Genomic DNA, 23386 nt, shown 5'->3' on the forward strand with positions numbered 1-23386 from the left:
TGGGGAATTGGAAAGGATGATTGATTGAACATCTACTTAAGAAAGATGCAGAGAACTCTACGAACTCTCATAGGTGTTACGGGATGTTGCGTGCCATAGGATGCGTTCGGTAGACGTTCTGGCCAACAAATGTTTGATATTTACGCATAGTGATCATGCGCTGTTGATCAGATCAAACTCACCAAATTCCTTTTTCGAAATTCCTCCGCAATCCGTCGGTCCTTTAATAATTAACAATAGCGTAAGCCAACAAACTGTAGTTCATAATCCATCCCGAACCGAGCATTCACGAACCACATTCAATTTTGAATCAACACGTTGAACACACACAGGAGATAAAAAAAACGAGTCGTGCGAAACGAATTCAATTGCTGGTGTCATCACAAAGCACTTTTGAGCAAAACTCCTCAAATCATCTTCCGATATAATCTCCGAAAAAGACACTACAATCACTTAAAAAAAAACATTCCACAGAACATATCGCACATGTGGAACAGCAAAATGGCGTTGTTGGCAGAGTTATACAATAGATCAAAGCTCCTGAAATATCTGCAAAACAAAAGTTATAGTTTTATGCTCACTAGTGCCACCTAGCGGATGAATGTCGAATTAAATAAGGTATCATTCGATAGCGTTCCAACACCAGAACAACTTTACTGAAGAGCCCAAGTTTCAAAATCATCCGTATTTTAAGATATACTGTGCGACAGCCCAAAGGTTAAATAAATGATGATGATATGCATTATCCTTGCATCATTTATGTATTTATTTATTTATTTATTTATTTATTTCGTCAACCGACGTAGACTAGTACAATTTACATATACATATTTTGTTTTATTTCTTAATACTAAAATTATGAAATTTATAAAAAAAAATCAAAAAGAATGTGTAGTGTAAGCAATGTTAATTTCATTTTGTTTTATTTTATGTGTTGCGATTTCTAATGGATTTGAAGTATGTTTTTAGATTTTGCCGAGACATGGTAAAGTCAATAGTTTCGCAATGTTGATTGTAAATGGCCATCATTTGATTTAGAGGCCCGTTTTTGGCATTTCTTCGTGTGTGATTGAGAAAGGAGACCATACAATGCTGCAGTATTCCATGATTGAACGGTACCTCATGCAAACCATCGGGGTTCATTTTTAGTTTGAACATCTAGTCACCCTAGAAACGTGTTTCTGGTCACCTCTTTCACTGTTTTGTTTTGATTCTGCGCTCCGTTTTACAGCGTTCCATTTCACTTTACTCCGTTCCAGGAGCTAAATGACGTTTGAACCATTTTTAATCTGAACGATGTGCAAATTAGCGGGGTACAAATTAAAAAGTGTTCAGATTACATGTGGTCAAACCAACGGGGGTACCCGGTATAGAGTTTTAATTGTGTATGGGTCATGAAAGTTGTAGCAGAAGCGTTTTATGAACCCTAGCATGTTATTAGCCCTGTGAATTATTGTATTGTAGTGGTCTACGGAGGAAAGCTTAGAGTCTAAAATTACTCCTAAGTCCCTTAATCTTTCACATTTTTCCACATTTTGATTTCCTAATGAAATTGAAATTCGTGGTGTTGTTCTTTTTCTGCTAAATGATATTAGGTTGCCTTTTTTTTATTCAGTTCCAATAGGCTTTTTTTGCACCATATGTAGAATTTTTCTATTTCATTGCGGAATACATTGATGTCTTCTTCATTTCATATTTCCAGGTAGAGCTTCATGTCATCGGCATAAATTAACACTTTGAGTTTATTGCGAAGGAAGGAAATCGAGAGGGATTCGCGATAAGGGCCTATCTGACAAATCAATAACAATGAGAAAATAACCAATGAAATTCTCATGTGCAATTTTTTATCCCAATTGGAGAAAATATACTCAAACTTTAACCTTTTCACTTTAATACACATTTCATAAACCTACTTTTAAAATCCTCATCAATACCACACACATCTCCTACAATTTCCCTAGCTATTTCGTACTAAAAATATATATTATAAGGTTTCGCCTTAAACGCACTCAAGGATGCCAGTATCGCCCAATGTTATGAGCCTGTAATCGATATTATTTTCAGTGTCGCCTATTACTTTTGCGCCGTGTTTACATCCTGGTTTCAATTAAGCCCGCCATGTACGCCTTGTTTATTTTTTGTTTGCAGTGTCGCCGTTTACTCTTGCCGTGTTTTGATTTAGATTTCAGATGCGCCCATCACTTTGATAAACAAAAACACAGGCATAATCAATAAAGTGTTTGGTTTGGCATGAGGTGAAGTTTCGTCTTCTACAAATTTGCGTTTTTTGAATAGTTCAATTACACAGCGTAACAAAAATGACACTTTCGCGTGTCTCAATTATGTGTTTCTAGTAGATTTTGGGTCGCTGAATCTGATGCCGTTCTCAGAAATGTTCCAGCACGTCACAATTTTTAGCTACAGGTCGCCAAAGTTGTATAAAACACTGGTTTTATTGATTTTCACATGAAATTTAAGGTATGATTTATCAAACTTTTTTGTGATATAATCTACCAAACATGCTAAATAGGACTTGAACTTTCAATTTAGATACAAAACGGTTGAAATTTTACGATAAAATTTAGGTTAAATCGATTTTTTTCAACATGTTTGCAGTCTTCATATAAAATTCTTCGTTTCTCTTATATGGCATAATACAATACTTTTCTGAAACACCAAAAAATAAATTTTACCATCGAAAATATTATGAACTTCGTTGATAATTATTGTCTTATACATAAAGTTTGAATTCTGTGACAAATTGAGCAAACAAATTGCCGTACAAGTTGGAAAACTTGCATGCAAGTTGGCTGAAACAGTCAAATTTGGCATTTTCAACAGTCAATATCTCAAAAACTAGACGTGCCATGATATTTCTGAAAACGGCAATGGACTCAGCAACCCTTAATTTAGTAAATAGCGGTATTTTGGTTCTTGAGACAAAACCGTGTTCCGCAGTGTTATCAATAGGGGAAAAGTTCAAGTGTAGTGAATAGACAATCGAGCTATAATTTCAACGCTATAATTTCTTCAATTGTGTACATTTTGTCATTTTCGCCTGATTCGCGAATCTTTCTAGAAATGTTTTTTACATACATAATAAAAAGAAGAGGTCCCAAATGAGAGCCTTGAGGGACACCCGAAGTGACTTGAATTGGTTTTGATTTGTTTCCTTTGAATTTTATTATTTGTTGGCGGTCAGGTAAATACGATTCAAGCCATTTCAGCAGTCCTGGCTCGATTCCAATTTTTTTAAGTTAAAATAACTTCATAAATTGTCTTAATATATAACCTTCGAAAAAACAAAACGCTTTTATCACTTTGATAAAGATGTTTCCACCTTTCCACAGAACATTTGCACGTGGCATAGCACCATCCGCCGATCCTTGTTTTCACCAGCCGATTTGAAAAAAAAAACGCGTAACGAGGAAAACGTGATTTAAAACGCAGCCGCCCGCGCGCAGCTTGCTACGATCTCCAGCTTATAATTACGGATAGTTATTAGCTGGGAGGGAGAAACCGATACGAAATTTCTGTACGTCATAGTGAGCCGAGATTCTGCTGTCACGAACTGTCACTGTGAGCCCGGATCTTAAACAACGGACAAACATGGAAAAAGCGCGTGTTTGATCAAAACATATTTTTGCATTTCATCAAATGTGACAAAAAATCGATTGATAAGCTATTTATGCCTATTCAAAAGTAATGTCACGATAGCACCTTTTATTCTGATTGAATATAAAGTATTCAAATACGCATAATTTTACTTTTACTAATAAAACAAAAATAAAATGCATAGGAAACTTTGGCCCTTTTATCATGTTTGTCCGAAAAGTTCGAAGGTACACGACCAAAGAAAACTAGCGATTTTCATCAAGTCTGCCTTGATTGTCTTAGGCAAGCTGGAGTTTTCTTGCAGTTTGAAAAATAAATGTGACATATTTCGTGTGTAGTATCGGTGCCTCCCTCCCAGGTTATTAGCATTAAGCATTTCGCACAAATTTGTAGGTGGTACAGTCCTAGACCATTGTATGAGGGTTGCCTCCTTCCCGTCCGTTACCAAAGTCAGAAATTTGGGACTAACCTCGAACTCTTAGACAAGATTGACGCATCCTCGAATAGTCGAGAGCTGTCCTGGCCACGTCCTTTCGAAAGCTGGGGAATGGGAAAGGATGATTGATTGAACACCTACTTAAGAAAGATGCAGAGAACTCTATGACCTCTCATAGGTGTTACGGGATGTTGTGGAATGTTGATTGAAATGGTAGTGCCATAGGATTCGTTCGGTAGATGTTCTGGACCACAAACTTTTAATACTTACGCATTGTGATCATGCGCCGCTGATCAGAACAAATTCACCAAATTCCTTTTTTGAAACTCCTTCGAATTCCGTCGCTCCTCTAGCAATGAATACGGATTAACATTCTGACTTCTGCCATCACAAAAAACTCGCTCTTTTTTCATTTTTACCAAAGATTCGAATTGTTCCACTAGCTATAACTTGAAATCACAGTAATCACTACACAAGAAAACAAAAAAAAACCGGGTGACGTGGTGCCGGTCAAACTACTATGAATCTCGTGAGAACCTGGCCCGCAGAACACCACAAAATTAATATTTTCAAAACTAAAACCAGTGGCGTAGCACCATCAGCCGATTCTCGCTTATAATTTCGGGTAGCTATTGCTAAAAATTAGATTTAAATTTTAATTTGATACAATATATAAAATAAACATGATAGTTGATAAAGTTCATGATTTTTTCTCGGAATCACAATAATGGGATAAGCATACATTTTTTTTCTATCTTAGCCTGAACTAGCTGTTGATCTCGGGACTAACGGCTTCACTTCCATTCCGAAGGAAGTTGTCACTATAACTTCTTACGTCATGAGCGACTGCCGGGAATGGAATTCGATCCCAGGTTCTCGGCGCGATAAGCGTGAGTTCTAACCACTACACTAGGCCCATCTCCCTATAATCATACATGACCGGCACATTTTTAAATCATTCAGATTTCATTATTGAGCCAACTAAATCCCATTCATAAAAATTTGAATATTGTGTTTATTTTTTTTTTAATTTCAGTTGGTTTTGTGTAAATCTTGACTAATGTTTCGAACAACTTTAAATTTATGGAATCACCTCGATGTGAGCACCCCTCCCATAAATGCGGCCCTGGTCGAGGATGACCAAATATATTTTTCTTTTAATTGTTTTTCGTTCTTTCCAGTTCATCTTACTGTCATTGAAAACTTTTCTTTAACCTTTCTGTATTGCATCACTTTTCGGAGAAACGGATCAATCAGGAAGAAGAATCATTCGGGAAACTCGTGTTCGAGAATATGAAAGTCGGGGAAACAACATTCGGATTCAAGTAGCACAATCTCAGAACAGTTATGTCATTATGTCTTGCGGAAAAAAAAATAGAAAATTTCATGGAGTAGCTCAAAACGGATTCACCGGGGAGATTTTTTAATGATTTTTTGAAGTAATTTTTGTAGAAAATTCTTAAAGGAGCTTATGGACACGTTCTTGAAGGTATTTCTGAAGAACCTTTTGGGGAAACTACGGAAGACATCCTACAAGCAATCCTTTCAAATGTTCAATTTTAGTGTTCTGTAATAAATGGACGCTGTCTTACACAAGTGATTTCAATGCTAAAAACCAACTCTAATATATAAAATCAATTGATCACTTTCAATGCGATTATAGTTTGATTTGAAAACAACTCTTCATTAGACTTATGCAAATTTTGAAGTTTTTGCCCCGTTTAATGTCAAATATTATGTAAAACATTCTCCCAAAATTTGAAATGATTTGGAAGAAATTTGGTTGTGCACATGCAATTTGAAGTTAATATGGAAATTACTATGGAAAAGGCAAACCTTTTGTGTTCAGTCTTCTAACTGCTCGTCATAATAGCGAACAAAATCTTCTCATGTGACATCTTCCCAGCAACAACTTTGCCAAAGACCAAATTTTGATAGGACATAAGGATAATTTGTTATTATTGACAACAAAGTTTCAATCATGCTGAGGTGATCACTGAATTACTTTTAGAGCAACACTGCTTTTTTTGCTGTAGAATATAATAGTTTAGGTTACTTTGATGCATGGATCAATTCACGAGTTAAGGAAATTATGGAAATATTAAGTAATTAAATATTGAGAATACCACGTAAAACGCCATAATGTAGGCAATTTCCTACGGAATATCCTAATATCTAAATGATATTAAATTAATTTAACAAAATAAACAAATTGTTTTTTTTTTGACACTTTCAGGCTGACATCATGTTCAAATTGTTGTTTAGAATTTGGAGTTCCTGAATGTCTGTAATAAGGGTGATCAATTTCACCCGAATTTACGGTACGTTCTTTTTCACTGCTGGCTGTACCAATACTCAGAATTGCAACGATTCCTTACTTTCGGTGCGAGGTGTATAGCAACCTCTATTCTTACAATTGATCATTAAGACTTTTCGTACCTAAAACTGATTTTCTGATACTCGAAAAATTATAGGGCTGCTGAAAATTAATCGTCGATCAAACTTTCAATTATAATTGTTCGTCGAGATATTAGTTTTTGGTTTAGAAATATAAAATGACAAACTGTTCCAGAAATATAAAACGAATTACTGCAAGACGAAGCTGAAAAATACTACGATTTTCTTCAGAAAAACTATAGGAGTCACTTGCTTTCATTCATAAGATCTTTCTTTGTGTAAATAGTGCATGTAGATGAATTTGTAGTAGTTGAGAAATCAGCTCTTTGCCTTCATCTGGCTACCTTTCCGGTAATTGATCAGAACAGACACGCTATTCTCATTACCTCACATTTGCTTTATATTTGCATTATTCTACAGTAAGTAGATTCCAATGATTTGAACTCCAGATTATTTCGAATTTTAAATCTTATTGAATTATTAGCTCCAACGTTTCATCCGAGGCAATTGCAGAGGCTTCACTGTTTTATACGCACACTCTCATATTTTATATAAACCTTATTGAACGCGAGACAAAATAGAATGGCAGTTCGATGCTTGTGTTAAGCAGACACTGTTGCATACCTTTAGAATCAAGTAACTTCAAGTAGCAACTAGCAAACACAACATAGCTATAAATCCCTGCCGTAGACTGTTCAAGAACCACACAATTCAAAGTTATCACAGTTATACTGCCGTTATACGCATAATTTTCCCATGTTACTTTTTGTGCATTTTGACTTTTTGTCATCAAACATTTTATTTTTAAGTAAAGTATTAGAAAACACTTACCAAAATTTAACTTTGTTCGGAAACCCAATGAAAACCAAGCCAAGTCAAGTTGTCCCATTGTTGAATTTCCACGCATAACTGTCACACTACACAATTTGCAGCGCTGATCTCGAACAAAATATTCAATACGAAATTTTTAATTGACTGTAGATTGGGAAAATCGTTATGAATATCTTCTTACGTTGGCATTACATCCCGTGTGGAACACAACCTGTTTTTGTATTCGTATTATCGGGGTGCATTCATCATCCATGAAAGTCTGACGTAAAATTTGATTGGAATTTTCAATATCAAAATAGTATTTCTCATTTTTACTTTTTTACTATTTTTTTTTATTTTTAGTATTTCTGCATTTTTACTTTTTGTCATCAAACAGTTTATTTTTACGTATAGTTTTAGAAAACACTTACTAAAAATTTACTTTGTTCGGAAACTCATTGATAAGCAAACCAAGTCAATTTGTCCCATTGTTGAATTTCCACGCATAACTGTCCCACTACTGTATTTCTACGCATAACTGCCACACTATACAATTCGCTGCGCTGATCTCGAACAAAATAGTCAGTAGGCAGTTTTGAATTAGCTGGTGTCTGGAAAAAATCGTTTTGAATACCTTTTTTACGTTGGCTTTACATTCCATGTAGAACACAACCTGTTTTATGTGTTTGTATTATCGGGATACATTCATCATTCATGCGGGCCTGACGTCAGATTTGATTGAAATTTTCAATATCAATATTTTATTTCCCATCCATTTTTCAATGAATTTCAGTTGAATTTTCAGGGTCGATCACAATTTTTTTCTAGTTTTTAGAACCAGGGGCATCGATTAAAAATTTACCGTAATTTCGGATTCATCACGGGGGGTACTGAAATAATCCCACTTGAAGAATCAGTAACCACTTTAATTTCGAGTCCATGGCTTGCGACAAATCAACTTCATGATTTAGCAAACCAAGTCTAAATAAAAATAGTTCGACCGTTTTTGGATGACTTGGCCACATGCTGGGTTGTTCCGAATACCGGTTCATTGGCAGAAGTGGCCATATTATATTGGCGAATCTGAAACCTGGCTTGCGACATATCAATTTTCATGAATTTGCAAATTAAGTCTAAAGGTGGTTCAAATGTATTTGAATGATTTGACCACATGTAGGATTGTTCCGAATTCCCGGTTCCCTGGGGGAAATGGCCTCTAAACCATCGGTTCTGAAACCTAGCTGGCAACATCAAACTACATAAATTCCCAAATCAAGGCTAAATAAGGGTAATTCAAAGGTTCTTGGATAACTTGATAACATGCCAGGTTGTTTTGGATACCCTGTTCTCCAGAGGAGGTGGTCATTATATTGGCGGTTCTGAGACCTATCTTGCGACATATCAAACTTGATGATGTCAAGACGAAGTCAAGGTCAAGTCAAAAGAAGAATAATTTAAGAGGTTTTGGGTGACCTGGCCACAAACTGGGTTATTCCGGATAATTGGTTCTTCGGTACAAGTGGCAAATATGTTGGTGGTTCTAAAGCTTCATTTGCGATGTATCAAATATCATGATTTTGCAAACCAAGTCCAAAGAAATGTCAAATCGTGTGAAGATTTGTGTCGTGAATTTTGAGTTAAATATTTACTTCGCAGAATAACCTTGAATTCACAGATGAGTTCATGTCAAGCCCATGGGCGTAAATAGCCATCAGACTTGAGGGGGGCCACGGCCCCTTCTCATGAGAGATAAAAGTCGTAAATGATTTAGATAACTTAACAATGCTTGTTTCGATAATATTTGTGAACCGATTATAGTGGCGCACTTTCATACAGAGGTAGATCAAAGCCTAAAAATCGTCTAAAACCGACTGATCAACTTTCTTGTATACCAAATGTCACTTTTATGGAAAAATAGTAAAAATTTATTTAAAAATCTATGTTTTCGTTTTATATTGCTAAGATGACGTATTCAACCCAATCTTATAGATCTCGAATAAAATACAAGGATTTATATGCAGACAATAATCAGGATTTACCTCTCCAATTCGATTTGAACTAGATGTTTGCGAAGTTATAAAACAAGAAAAAGATTTAAATGTCTCACCCAAGCGTTTGAAGAAAAAAATGCTTGCTAGTTTGAAAATATGGATAATTGTTGCTCAGCATTTCTGTAGCAAATGATTCATTTCTCTAAACATCTCGAAACCAAAATTTGTACATAGGATTGAATAATACTTTTTTTGTTAGAAACTTTAAATCCTTGAGCTGCTTGGCTACCATCATATTGAAGGATTGAAGTTTTTTTGTATTCAAATAAAACTGTCGTCAGCACATTCGTACGATAACAGTTGTTTGAGATGGAAGGTATTTTGCTCATGGATTTATTAATATCCAATCATAGTAAGGCAGAGCAAAAGTTCGACCTTAGTGGTATAAACAAAAATTTTATAAAAACAATAGCAGTTGAAAATAAATACCATACAGTGAACCTTCAACAAATTTGCTATAATTTCGCTGATTATCTTAAACAAACTTTTGCCCCATCGGTGGGGCTCGACACTTTTACGACAGACATACTTTATATAAACTTATGTTCACAGATAAATACACTCTAATTTATCATCAAAAGTTGCCCAAAGCCCAAAAAACCGTTTTTCGCAAAACTAGGTAAAAATGTGAAATGTTGGTGACTTTTTTCGCACGTTCAGGCAAATTTCGCTAAACTTGAAGATAATATGTGAATTTGGGGTAATTTGTAAATTTCTCTGCTATATTATATGGGTCGAACTTTTGGCCCGCTGATTTGAACTTTTGCCAAACTATGGGCCAAAAATTTATTCCAAGCTATTATGTGGTACTAATACACCTCAAAGCATCCTTATGATGCATAAAATCACCCTTACATAAAAAAATCAAAGAGGATTTTATCCTTATTTATTTCCATGCAATGAAAGTTTGATCAAAAACTATAATGTTTACGTCAAAAACAACAAATAACCATTATTTTTACAAATCTCAATCGATTCTTATGATATTTGAAGTGAAAGTCTCTTACTTGAGCACTATGTCATTTATAAGCTTTGATTTGATTTGAGAAAGAAATCCTAAACATTTGATATCTTATCATTAATCTAGAAACAAGTTTTATCTATTTTTCTTACAAATAACGCAACGTCTTCTAATTACAGAAATTTTACATGAATGCATATATATTTATAACGAAAAAAAAAGCATCTCTGAACCGAATTGATGTGGTGACGGACCTGGTGTAGAACACACGTCGAGAACCTGGGATCGCATCCTATTCTGGAGGTAGTCACTTATGACTCAAAAAGTAATAGTGGCGACTTCATTTGGAAGGGAAGTGAAGCTGTTGGTCTTGTTAACAAAGACAAACAAAAAGAATTGATGTAATGTCCATTTAAACTACGTAAGACGCCTAAAAATTGGCACAAGAAAAAAAAAATAAAATAAAAGGTCATATTTTAAACACTTATAGAAGAATTGAATGCGTGTCTTAAAACAATCTTCAGTATGAATAAGGTTTTACGTTTATTCTACAGAAACAAATAGTAACATGGTCTTATTATCTTTTCAATCTAAAAACTTCGGAAAATTGGTGTCAACATAACATTAAAAAAAATGTTGCGACATCTACGATTTTACACGGTTAGGTATGGTTTTTTGTACGAATCCGCCACTATCTTACTATATGCAAAGGAATTTCAATGTTCACAGCTGTCACATTTGAATGCAACTGCTTCACTGTCGTCTACTTTCTAGCAGTTTATATCTGTTCCCGACGTCTCGGAGTCAAATTTATTGAATATCTCATAAATTTGAATATGAAACATTTAAAAGTTCGCGAAAAATGTATACAAACAAAAGTTCGTTTACTGTACCATTGTTTATTTTCGAGATTTTTTTTTTGTAAAACTTTACCATAACTCTCATACACAAACATTTCCCAGTAACAACGACTCGTTCTAGATAACTGATCACAAAATATCGCAGCTTGTTTTAAAATATGAAAAGACTTTGGTTTTATAATTAATAATATCACTACAAATGGATCAAGCCAGTTCTTCTAATTCTAAAACATGCTTCAATGAATTTCAATATCGGGAAAGGCAAAAAAGAAACAGTACACTTAAATGAATGGTATCGTAATTCGAACGACATCATAAAAGTAAAATTTACAATGAGCAAATATGGGCGAAATTACTAAAAATTCAGGTAAATTGATTGACATTGCATTACTTTAAGAATGTACATGGTCATCCATGCATGGTAAATTCAAGAATACAATGTTTTGAAAAAGCTTACATATATTTTGACATTTTATGGTTTAATCTACCATCTTTGTTGTAAAAATAAGAGGAAATTATTGTTTTCAAAAATGGGTTGTCACTTCTACAACATTTAGAATTTATAATTTACTAACTCCGCAGTAAATTTTTCCAACCGTGTTTGTTTACTGTCCACCATCTTATCTTTCTGTTTTATGTATTTCTAAAGTTGACATGCAGGAAAAAATCAAGTTTCCACCCAAAACAGCATATTCTAAAGCATTTGGACTTGTGAAATAATAAGCAATAATCGGAAACTTGGAAAACCATTCATGGTAAGTCAGTTATTTACAGAAACTGCTTGTTTTACTTATTTTTTTGATGCTGCTCTTTAGATCCAACTGGGAACAAACCGCGTAAAGTTGAACAATTGTTTCCTTACATAACCCATTATTTCCTGCTCCAATGGAGATCTATTATTCCGGTGGTTAGTTTACATCGATCAGTGAATTTAGTTGTCTATTCACTCAATCCTTAAATTTTTGTACTACTTTCAACGGCGAATATTTAGCTTTTCCTGACGTTACATGCGGTTCGAACGAAGTTCTTCTCCAATATACCTATATTCGGAAAACATAAAACGGTTCCCAATACTTTAATGTATTAGCTAGTAGAATAATGTATTCAATTAACGATTCAATTAGGGGGGTCTGTAGCCTTGAGGTTACGCTTTCGCTTCATAAGCGGAAGGTCATGGGTTCCCAGCCCCTCCACAAAAAACTCGTCCAGCCACCAGAAGACGCCTCACGGAGGACTGTGCTTTGGGGAGCAAATCCATCCTCCGTCAGTATCAGATGGTGACTGAGACAAACTGATCCTCTTCGCAGGCAGCTAGCCTCATTAATAGCAGAGCTCTCTCCTACCTGCTCGGTGTGAGAGTAAAAGAGTAGGAGAGAGTGAAACTAGATGTAATAGATTGAAAATAGATCTGTATCGATAAAGAAGCTACAGATCAACTGAGTCCGGCACAGTAGTGGCCACGAGCACAAAGTGCCTATAAAAAAAAAAAAAAAAAAAAAAAAAAAAAAAAAAAAAAAATTATGTTTGTGTAATGTTTTCTCATCTTAAGTGTTAATAAAATGAAAAATATGTTGTTTTAATAATTAAATCAAGAGTTTCAAATAAGTGTTTAGTGTAGACAACAATCTTGACTAAATTCTGTCCTAATGGTAAAAACTACAATAGATCTTGTTATGATAATCATGAGATCCCTTCGGTTGAAAAACGTTGGTGCGAGTCTGCTAATTGTAACCCCTTTTGTAGCGATTTTCACTACAAAGCTGTTTTCAGTGTATGTGACGTTTTAAAATTACATATTGCTATTGCCTGTCAAACAATGATCATCCATAAATTTATATTCAAAATGCATTTAATGCGTCTAGTATCATAAGTGTTTGATCCTAAAATCTAGTTTTAACTGTATTGTCATTTCTTCTCCATTTTTGGGGGGAGGGATGGGCGTACAGGCCCCCCCTGGCCCCTCCCTATTTACGCCAATGGTCAAGCCTTCAGCTGGAAGAGTCGATATATGAATTTATAACATCTTATAAACTCTCTAACTCACTCATCCACTCTTTCTTTCACTAACTCATACATTGTCTCATAATCACACATACAGAAAATTTTGCTTTCCATCCCAAACTGTAAAATCGTTTTTTTTTTCACTTCCCCACACGTGGCTCCGTTTGGCACATGTCACTTGTGCCGTCATTAGGTGCCTTAACAAAGTCTTGAGGATATACGTCCTCTACCTTCGGTACAATCTATGCGTAAGAACGGTCATCTACAGCAGTATGCACATAATTGGTCACTACCATCAGTGGGACTGTTATGCGTAGAAATTCACCAAAACCCCCGTATTTCTAGGCATAACTGTCCCACTTTGAATTTCGTAGCTAAATTTACTTTATTCCCATAATAAATCCTCTTGACTCTAATAAACACGTTATTCTTTATACTGTTGTAAAGATTTTAATTCAATTTACCACACACCTGGACAATACAAGGCCTAAATGTGTTAAAATCTTTAAACGCGTTTTTCTCGATTGCATATTTTGGAACATGGGACAATTATGCATATAACGGCAGTATATATGATGTAACAGTACTCTTCCCCATGTGTCGATCTGAACAATACCCTGGCTATATCTACTGCAACCAAGAAGTAAGATGATAATTTTATCACGTTTAGTAACTGCTGCATGAAATACGGTAAATTCAACTCTACTATTGAAGTAGTGGATATCAGCTGGTGAAACAAGTCCTATAATCTGCACCCGGTTAGTTCTAATTGCAGCACCTGGCCAACGCTGAATAAAATACTTAAATAAGTTTGCGATGCAGGCTTCCTTATTCTTCCTGGCGTTACGTGGCTACTGTGATAGAGACTAATTCGCAGCTTGGTGTTGTAACAGCATTTCCAAAGTTTTTGACTGAGAGCTTTCTTTGCCAATTCACTATTCTGCATTTGTGTATCGCGTGGCACGAATATACTCAATACCTTGGAAAGCTGAGCAAATATCCAACCTGAAAAGATCTTTGACTAGTTGGTTTCGATACACTCTTCTGAATGTGTATGACATAGATGTAAAACTCAATTGATTTTATAGATACACAAACTAGAGCTAATATGTTTTGACCTTAATCTCAGAAATTAAAAATGTGTCGATTTTAATCATAAACTGAATAGATGTTAAAACTTTCAATTCCCTAAGTTATGGTCCAAATACCATTTGCGTTTGTTTTAATAACTCATGTGTTCAACTGTTATAGCGAGCGCTCCAAAAGTGTATTTTGTCTCCACACTAGCATTTCACCGGCTAAAGCTAAGTGTTAGCCGCTTTATTTACGTTTATCACTGAGTCGTACCAAGTCACGTTCTTCACCAGACAACGGTACAAACTTGGTTGTAGTTTTCGCAGTAGTCAACTATTAGCCCCAACGGATGCAGCTTCGCTCAGTCTGCAACAGTATTCCATCATGAAGAGATTGTTTTTTGTACTTTTGCTAGGTGTGCATTTAAAGTTCACTTATGGAGATGCGCCCATGCGGGGCGAACTTATCCAAATACAACAGAGCATACCGCTGGATCGACTGAGGATATTGCTTGCGGAATACATAGTTCAAGATCCTCAGTTCCGTCGATCTATCCAGTACATGCGAAGTGCGGAGTTTGCCGAAGTGTGGAACAGATTTGTAAACAATGTTAAAGTGCGAGCATGGCTACAGTACATTGACGACGCTGGACTACCGGTGAACAAAGTGTTAGGAATATTTACGGATTTCACTGGAACAAACCGAGTTAAGCGATGTAAGAAGGGTTGAACTTCAGAACTGGTCACCACATCTCATGCGTATGCTATACTTTCAATTGCAGTTATCCCAAAACGACAGGGTGGCTTGAGTGCGTTTGTCGATGATGCGCTGAAAATTGTTTCCTCGAGTGATATGATGGGGATGCACGAGGAGAAGAAAAGCACGAATCCCCAGTACAAAGAGTTGATAGATAAGCTGACGGCACCCGAGTTCGGGCAAATGATGAAAGAAATTACTGTGAGTAGTGATTTGTTTGGTTTGTGATAATGGAACACTGATTTTCTGAACATTTGTTTACAGGAGGATCCTGAAGTGATAGAAATACAGGAGCAGGTGGGAAAGCATGGAATCGACCTCAAGAAGCTCATTGATCTATTCAAAACATTTTTCGGATGGAATCAATTGTTTTAAGTAAAATATATAAAGCTTGTGTTGAAAATGTTTTTTTATTGGTATCATTTTAAATATTGCAATAGATGATCTGTGTTAGGCACAATCATCCTAATTTGGTAACACTAAATTAAGCTTTTACTAACATTTTGTTACCAACATATTATATTTCATTTGCCGCACCAGTTCAGATTTTTTTTTGTCTAAAGACATTAATATTTTTAAAAATTTGTTTTTCGATATTTGTTACAATGTTCCAACATTGGATATTCTATGAAACTCGTTAGTACTAAACCAGGGAGGAGACTTCAGAATCATCTTCAAAATATTATTTTGAATCCTCTGCAGAGCTTTCTTTCCGGTATTTCAACAGCTTGTTTTGTTTGAAGGTTTTGAGACAAAGTTTTGATTTACTGTTAATAAGAGGATAAAGACATTTTACATATTTGTTACATTTGGCTTGAATGCCCGCAACATGATTTTTGAAAGTTAAATTTCTACCTAGCATGAGCCCTAGATACTTAAATCCATCTGACCAATTTATTGAAACCCTTCTCATCAAGAAAACATGCCTGCTTGAAGGTTTCAGCTTTTGGTTTATGTTGCAATTTATAAGTTGAGTTTCTGGAGCATTAGCAGAAATCTAGCATTTTTGAAAAAATAAAGAAAAAATATCCAAACTTTTTTGCAATCTGATACAGATGATACTCAGGCTTCGTCCTTTGGCGGAGTGACCTGTGTTATCCGCAAATAAAGATTTTTGACATAATTGAGGTAACTGAGGTAATCTAGGTGTGAAAAAAAATACATAATATTGTCCCCAAAATGCTGCCTTAAGGAACACTAGCCTTTACAGGTAGTCTTTCAGACTTAAAGTTCTAATAATTCTGCCGTTATAGACATTATTGTCCCATGTTCCAAAACATGAAACCGAGATAAACGCAATTAAAGATTTTGGTACATTTATGCTCCATATGGATTAGGGATACGAGAATTTTTGAAAATTTCTTCACAATAGTATGAGGAAATGGGTGTTCTTCCGAGTCAAGAGATAGGTTTTGCGAATTGAATTTTTCTACAAAATTCAAAGTGGGACGGTTATGCCTAGAAATATCAAGTTTTGGGGGAATTTCTTCGCATAAGAGTCCCACTAATTATAGCAGACCGGTTTATGTATATTGCTTTTAACGGTAGCTTTGACGTGAATGTTATATCAAAAGTGGAAGATGTGTATTGTAAAGCCTGTTGAGGGTCTGAACGAAGGCTCATGTGGCATGTAGCAAAGCGGAGTTGTATATAAGTATGCGAATGAATGTGGTTTAAAAGGACGCACATGCGCTTCAATGCAAAGTTGTGGCAAAAGTCGTATGTATGATGAAGAAAAAGTGGGAGGTAGGAAGACAGAAGAAGAGAGAGACAGTTAGCTATTCTGCCCATGTTCGCATAGTCGACATAAGCGCCAATACGATAAAAATACATTTTGTTATTGCTATGCATTCTTCACCTAATGATTAAACTTTAATTGATTGTATATGTATATTACCTTGATCTTAGAAATCATTAAATAGGTAAATTTCTAACCGTTGTGAAGAAAATATGATTTTTTTTTATTGGGTTTTCACCATTATGGTCATTCGCCCAACAGATGTATTCCAGATGTATTCCAGATGTATTCCAGGACGCATACTCTTCAAAAATCTTAATACAATAATTTTGAATAAGCATCGCTTTAAAAAATCTTGAAGTTTGATACCCAAATTAATATGATTCCGGAGTGTTCCGAATTCGCCACCTACTATAGAGTAAACGCCATATTTTCCAGAACCAGTATTACGGAAATGGCCATATATAGAAAGATTTCGATCAAATCTTAATGGATCCGGTGGCATTCAATTTTGAATTGGTTCAAGTTTCAAAGAAAATAGTTAAAATCAATACAAAATTACACTGCACAGAAAACAAGCGACAGAAGAACTGTGATTGAGACATGAACTGGAAAAACCTGGTAAATCTAAGGTGTCCGGTGGATGTATGGCCAATGCAAATTATTGAAACACGATCAAATTTGCTGTCGAGTGCTTCCGGAATTTAATTCTTTTTAAGCAGCTGAATTTTGGCAAAATTTTGCCTATCTTAATTATTTTGTCTATCCCTATACTTAGCACACTACCCAAGCAATCAAAAGTTTGGATTATACTTAACCAGTGAACTCAATAGTTCACTTCCAGTAGATTTTGAGTTACAGTTGCACTTCATCGCTGAATAAGAGAACACAACGGTTACTAACAGAACTTGATTCTCGAGAAAGTAACTATTGTACTTATTAACTACTAGAAAGTTCAGAACAAGTTCGAGTCGAAGTTTTACCCTACCGGTTTGATTCATATTACGGACACTTAAGGCCTCAGTGAAGTATAACCCAGCATTGAGCATACAAAATAAATCATTCTGTATAATGTATGGACACTTTGATTCGAAATCTGGATAGCTCGTGATAATCATTAATGGAACAGTCAAATCATCAATTGAAATCGTCAAATCACTAAAAAGACATCTAAGGTAGTTGAGCATTATAAATTGTCAAATATATTTATGGAAAAAGCTTACTAAAACGAGCCTCAAAATTGAGAACTTTTGAACGGCAAAAATTGAAACATTTCGTGTGAAATGTTACAAAGTAGTGTGTCCGGAATTTGAAGCTGTCCGTAATATAAATCAAAACGGTACATCATTAAATTTATCATTCTATTTAAGCAACTTAAATGAACTTTATTTCAACTCAAGTTCGATTATTTATTTGAAAAGTGAGCTGCTTCAGCAAAACACCCCCTTTTATCTGAACTTTTCGTTGCTCCGGTATGGTGTGAAACAGATAATGTTTCACATGGGATAAAAAAGATTTTACACCCAACCTAAAAACTAAACCTAAAAATCTAGCACTTTCTTTAAAATTGACGCTGAGAAATACATAGTGTGACACAGTGGCGCGGGAAGTGGGTAGGACAGGTAGGACATGTACTACGCACGAAAACAGCTGGGTAGGACAGTCAAAGGGTTGTCCTACCCACGATTCAACAAAACAAAACACTAGTTCAACAGAAACACGATCAACGTCGTAAGGTTTTCCATTGTATTCTCATGCCTAGTAAAGTATGGCATGGTTTGTACATGAGCCCAAAAGTTCTGGCTCGCGAGAAGAGCGATTGAGAATATCTGTAATGAAAATCAGGGGAAACTAACTGTATAATAATTGCTACAAGAAACTTCTTCAACCATTAGAACTTTTGAACTTGTGATTTTTTGCAAATATCCGGGTCTCTTCGGTGCAAAGAAATAAAAATACTCAAATTTACAGAACATATGCTGTTCATCTATTTGTTGTCTAGATATGAATGAGAAAATTAGAACAACCACACTGGTAGTAAAGGCAAGAAGTCTCTACTTTTAACGGAAGGTCTTTAGAGTATCTATTTCAATCAAAGCGGTCTTTAAAGTCTCTCCTTTTTATTATTCTGCTTACATTGAATCCTATTGCAAAAATGTACAGGCACCAAAAAAAACTTTCAGAAACTATAACGTGTTCAATAGGCTCTTCAAGAATTTCGTCTCAGATTTCCCGCGAAAAAGCTTCAAGAATTATCATAGGGATCTAATAAAAAAAAATCAGGCTGTTTTATTTCAAATTCTTCCACAGGACTCTATTCAGAAGTTTTTGTAGAGTTTTCTCCACCCTTTCTCTCAGAAATCCTTTTGACGATTTTCTCAAAGGATGCTTAGAGAAACTTCTCCAGAATTTGCTCCAGGTAATCCTTGAGTACTCCAAAGCTTCTACCTCCATTAATTTCCTTAGGTGTAACTTTGATTTTCCAAAACTCTCCTAGAATTTCTTCCAGATATTTTTCTCTAATATTTCTACCGAATTATCCATTGTTAGTCTTCAAGAAATCCTGCAAGAATTTCTCCACTTGTTCATGTGCATTCCTTCAAGAATTCATCCATGTTTCCATCCTGAAATCCAAAATGCTTTGAGGAGTTCCTTGAACATTTTTTTTCCCTAAGTTCATTTAAGTATTAACACTAGTTTATACTAAAACAATTTTGACAATAATTTCTCCGATTATTCCACAAATATGTTAAGAGTTTCTGTCCAATGGTTTTCCAGAATTTTTTTTAGAAAATCCTGCAGAATACTATTCCGATTCGATTGATTTTTAGCAAATTATTTGGGAAATCTTCAAGAGTCCAGGAGTTATTTCAAAGATCCTTGTTCATTGAGGGTGACTTCAAAACTTACCCCAATATTGACAGAGGTTACTATAAGTTTTTTTTTCAGAAATACCTCACTGATTTATTTTTCAGAAAAATTTCCTCGGCATTTCCCTGGCAAAATTCCTGGAAAAAATCCTGAAAAAAAACTTTCGTTTTGACCTTGAATCTAGGAGGATGTCCCAGCGAAATCGATGGATAAATCACTGGATAAAATCGTGGAGGAGTTATGACTGTCTTGAAAAAATTCTCGACGAATTTTTGGAGGAATTCAAATGATTTCTGAAATATTGTTTAGATACATTACTTTTCTGTTCCAAAATTCAGGTTATTACAGAAGTGTCTGTTTTGATGCTATGAAGAGTCAAACTCTTATCTCCCGGCTCTTATTAGATTTCATTTTGTTTTCTTGGTTCATGTTTGGTTTCTTTTCGGTCTCTTTTTGATTCCTTTTATATCTCTTTTTGGCAAGAGGTCTTCTATTTTCTATTTTTAAGACACTTAGTTGCGACCAGCCCAACGTAAAGCATTCTTAGTCTTGTGGTAAATGCTGGCATGGAATTGAGGTGTAGAAGCAAAGGAATGTCAGGGATAAAAACCCAGTTTTGAAGTTTTTTCAGCAATTAGTTTTACAGCACGAGTCGTAAGTTTATCCAACGAGGCTTGCCGCTGTAAAAATCGAGTCTTGCAACGAGTTACGTACACCTTTTTTGTATTTTGGTAAAGGTCCACTTAAGGGTATCAGAAATCATATTGGGATGCATTCACCATTATTGGCGGGATAAAAAAACAGCCTATTACGATGAGAAATAAAAAAAAACAAACCGGTCTTCCAAGAATTATGCTATTTTTTAGTAGAGCGAAAAAGTCACCTGAAAATAGCGTTAGAACGCTTGGAAACAGAAAAAATTCCTCATCTCAACTCAACTCAAAACGGCCGAAATGTCACTTACACCGCTTCGTGTTTGAGCTCTTCAAATATAATAGCTTTCAATTTCCAGCCCAGGGTTTAAATTTTTCTTAGTTTTAGGTACTGCAAAAAAATTGCTAACGTTTGTCCTACCCATGGTTCCGAACGTGGATGCGCCTCTGGTGTGACAGATATGCATAGAAATTGAGTAGCGAGACAGTTATGCATAGAAATTCAACAGTGGGACAAATTGACTTGGTTTGCTTTTCATAGAGTCTTCACATACAGTATTTTTTATAAAATTGTTGGTTTTTTAAAAACAACTTACTTTAAGTTTAGATTACCTCTTATTCTAACACTGAATACATTTTTGGACATACCTATTTCCGTGTGCGTTTGAAACGCAAATATCAAATGCGGGAACACCAAACGCGGTAAGATTTTTCATAAGGAAGGCGAAGTCAAAAATTTGTTTTTTTTTGCTAGGTTGGCGGTGATATTGAGCGTGGTTGCTAAGTATCCTTTGATTAGTTTGTGTTACCGCGTGTAAAGCTCAGTTGAACATGATTTGCGTCTAAAACGCATACAGCAATATTAAAATCAAACTCGTTACAAACATCATTGAACGAACGCAAACACATATGAAAACAGTTACTGTATCCAAAATTAGATCTACCTATGAAAAGGAATTACTAATAACACTGAATTACGAACACGTCTGGAAGGTACATTCCACGGAATCAATTCTAACAGATCAGGGCAGTCTATATTGTTTGTGGTAATGTCAAAAATGAATAATCTCTGCGATCTAATGAGCCTTGCAGAGAGAGATTCTTAGTTTATTAACTTAAGTCTTTCCGGATAGCTAGGTAAGTTTATCGGATCATTCTAAGGAAGATGCCTCATTCCTTGTTGTGCGCTTGAACAAGTTAGTTCAGTTTTTTGCAGTCGGCAGCTTTTTTTGGTTTTTTTTATTTCTTCCACCGCCCGTGTGGTTTTTACCTGAGAGAGACTCGCGAAGAGGAAAAATATCAACGTCATATGCAGCCCAGATTCCCCTCTCACGAAACGTCAAATGAAGCCCACCGATTTTATGGCTGAAAAAGAGAAAAGTATTGTGTTCAAAGTAAACTGTTATTAAAAACCTCAGGCGGCGGAGCAGTTTTTTCCAAAGTTGCTGATAAATCTAAGCAGAAGATTAATTATTTCTAATGTCTGCTATGTTTGCTGGCATGAAATTTCACTCAAACGGCTTTTTATGATTCGATGTGATGCAAACTCAATCATTTTTTGCTGAGAGGTTCATGTGAAGATTTCAACAGTATGCGCATAATTGGTATAAACACAAAGTGGAAGAAGAAAAAACTCAGCAATCACAGAAAAAGAAGACCGTCTTCGCGAGTCTCGTCTCAGGTTTTTACCAATTGTGCCTCTAGTGCTTAAAACCGCGCGCATCGAAGGAAGCGAACCAGGTTGGCAAGGGTCAACGGGTATCGTTCCACCGATAATTGTTCCCCCCTAGCTGCTGTGCCGTCATCAAACGGGAACGGATAAGTAGCAATTTTTCTATACCTATCCATACTCTATTGAATTGCCTTCGCATCTCCCGAACAAACAGTGTTGAGTTCAAGGTTGTTTTTTGCTTCTCCTCTGTCTCTCACCCGGTGCAAATTTGTTTGCAGGGTTAGGGGAAGGGTGTACAAAATAGTCCACTGACTGATTTTTTTTCTTTTCAAAAGTTTTTTTTTATTTTTATTATATTTTTGCCTTTATAGGGGAGGTGTGTACAAAATAGTCCACTAACTATGATTAATATTTTCCAATCGCTTTAATTTTTTTTTTGTTTTTTTTCTCTACATTTTTTATTATTATTATTATTGTCGGTTCGGTTGCGGTTGGTTTTTTCCCCGCATGGACGAATCGGATGGAGGCGATACGCCTCCTAAAGATCTCGTTGCTCGAACGTGGTTTTATCAACCGTCTTCGGCTGGGCCTTGGGTTGTCTATTTCCGGCGCAAAAATAAGATTTTGAATGTGCTCTCGATCTCTAGAGAGCTGACGCGTAAATATCCTGGGACCGTTATTCACCAAGTGAAGCAATCCAAGCTGCGTGTAACTGCACCTAGTTACAAAGCAGCGAATGAAATTGCTCAGCATGAGGCTTTTACTGTGGAATATTATGTGTATATTTTGGCCAGAGAGGTTGTTTCGTGTAACTTTTCCTGGTTCCGTTCTCCCTAAATTTGTTTGCATTGATAGTGTTTTTTACCCAGTGCGCCTTTACGTGCCGAAGGTATTCAATTGTACCAACTGCAAACAGCTTGGTCATAGTGCTAGCTTTTGCGACAACAAGCCCCGTTGTGGTAAATGCAACCAAGCTCACTTGGAAGATGATTGCACACAGGAAGCTGAAAAATGCAGCTACTGTAGTGAGGATCTTCATGACTTGCAGAAATGCCCGGCATACAAAAGGCGCATTCGAAATGAGAGTCGCTCCATTGTGAAGCGCTCCAAGAAGACGTATGCGGAAATGGTGAAAGCTTTAAATCTGCCTGCAAAAGAGTCTTCATCAGCCATCCCAGTTGGTAACTCTTTTCAAGAGTTGTCTTCCGACGAAGCGAACGACGACGAAACTGATGGGGGAGATTCTTCGGAGGTACACGCACCCGGAAAACGAAAGACTCCATCTTCTCCGGGACTGCGCCGTAAGGTATTGAAATCTTCCCTCAGAAGTTTGCGTAATTCCAAAGGAGGTGGGGCAAATTTGAAACTCCCGAAGAAACAGGTCTTTGATGCTTCCGTTCCGTGTTGCAACAAAGATCTGCCGCCCCCGCCTCCACCGATTAAATATACTTCGAAAAGAAGCTCTAGACAAGATAGCAAGAAAAAAGCTAC

At 35.9% G+C, this 23386-nt stretch overlaps 1 protein-coding gene and 1 long non-coding RNA gene across 2 annotated transcripts; one reads left to right on the top strand and one right to left on the bottom strand.

Annotated features, from left to right (window-relative positions):
* The first annotated feature begins 14414 nt into the window (after nt 1-14414).
* LOC5578246 (protein G12) lies at nt 14415-15364 on the top strand. The gene is made up of 3 exons (XM_001663722.2): nt 14415-14920; nt 14987-15162; nt 15226-15364. The coding sequence occupies exons 1-3, from the start codon at nt 14590-14592 to the stop codon at nt 15334-15336; spliced, it is 618 nt and encodes a 205-aa protein (XP_001663772.2). The 5' UTR covers nt 14415-14589; the 3' UTR covers nt 15337-15364.
* A 6091-nt stretch (nt 15365-21455) lies between these two features.
* On the bottom strand, nt 21456-22006 carry LOC110675841. Its single transcript, XR_002499838.1, has 2 exons — nt 21913-22006; nt 21456-21493 (listed from the first exon to the last, which is right to left on the bottom strand). It is a non-coding gene; the product is annotated as an uncharacterized LOC110675841 (long non-coding RNA).
* Nucleotides 22007-23386: the final 1380 nt, after the last annotated feature.

Source organism: Aedes aegypti, chromosome 2 (genome assembly GCF_002204515.2).
Source record: "Aedes aegypti strain LVP_AGWG chromosome 2, AaegL5.0 Primary Assembly, whole genome shotgun sequence".
Lineage (NCBI taxonomy): Eukaryota > Metazoa > Arthropoda > Insecta > Diptera > Culicidae > Aedes > Aedes aegypti.

Excerpts from the sequence above, each read along its gene's own strand:
- LOC5578246 (XM_001663722.2), top strand. The coding sequence starts at position 14,590 with ATGAAGAGATTGTTTTTTGTACTTTTGCTAGGTGTGCATTTAAAGTTC. Across the intron at positions 14,921-14,986 it reads AACAAACCGAGTTAAGCGAT|TTATCCCAAAACGACAGGGT; the intron begins GTAAGAAGGGTT and ends TTTCAATTGCAG. Across the intron at positions 15,163-15,225 it reads AAATGATGAAAGAAATTACT|GAGGATCCTGAAGTGATAGA; the intron begins GTGAGTAGTGAT and ends ATTTGTTTACAG.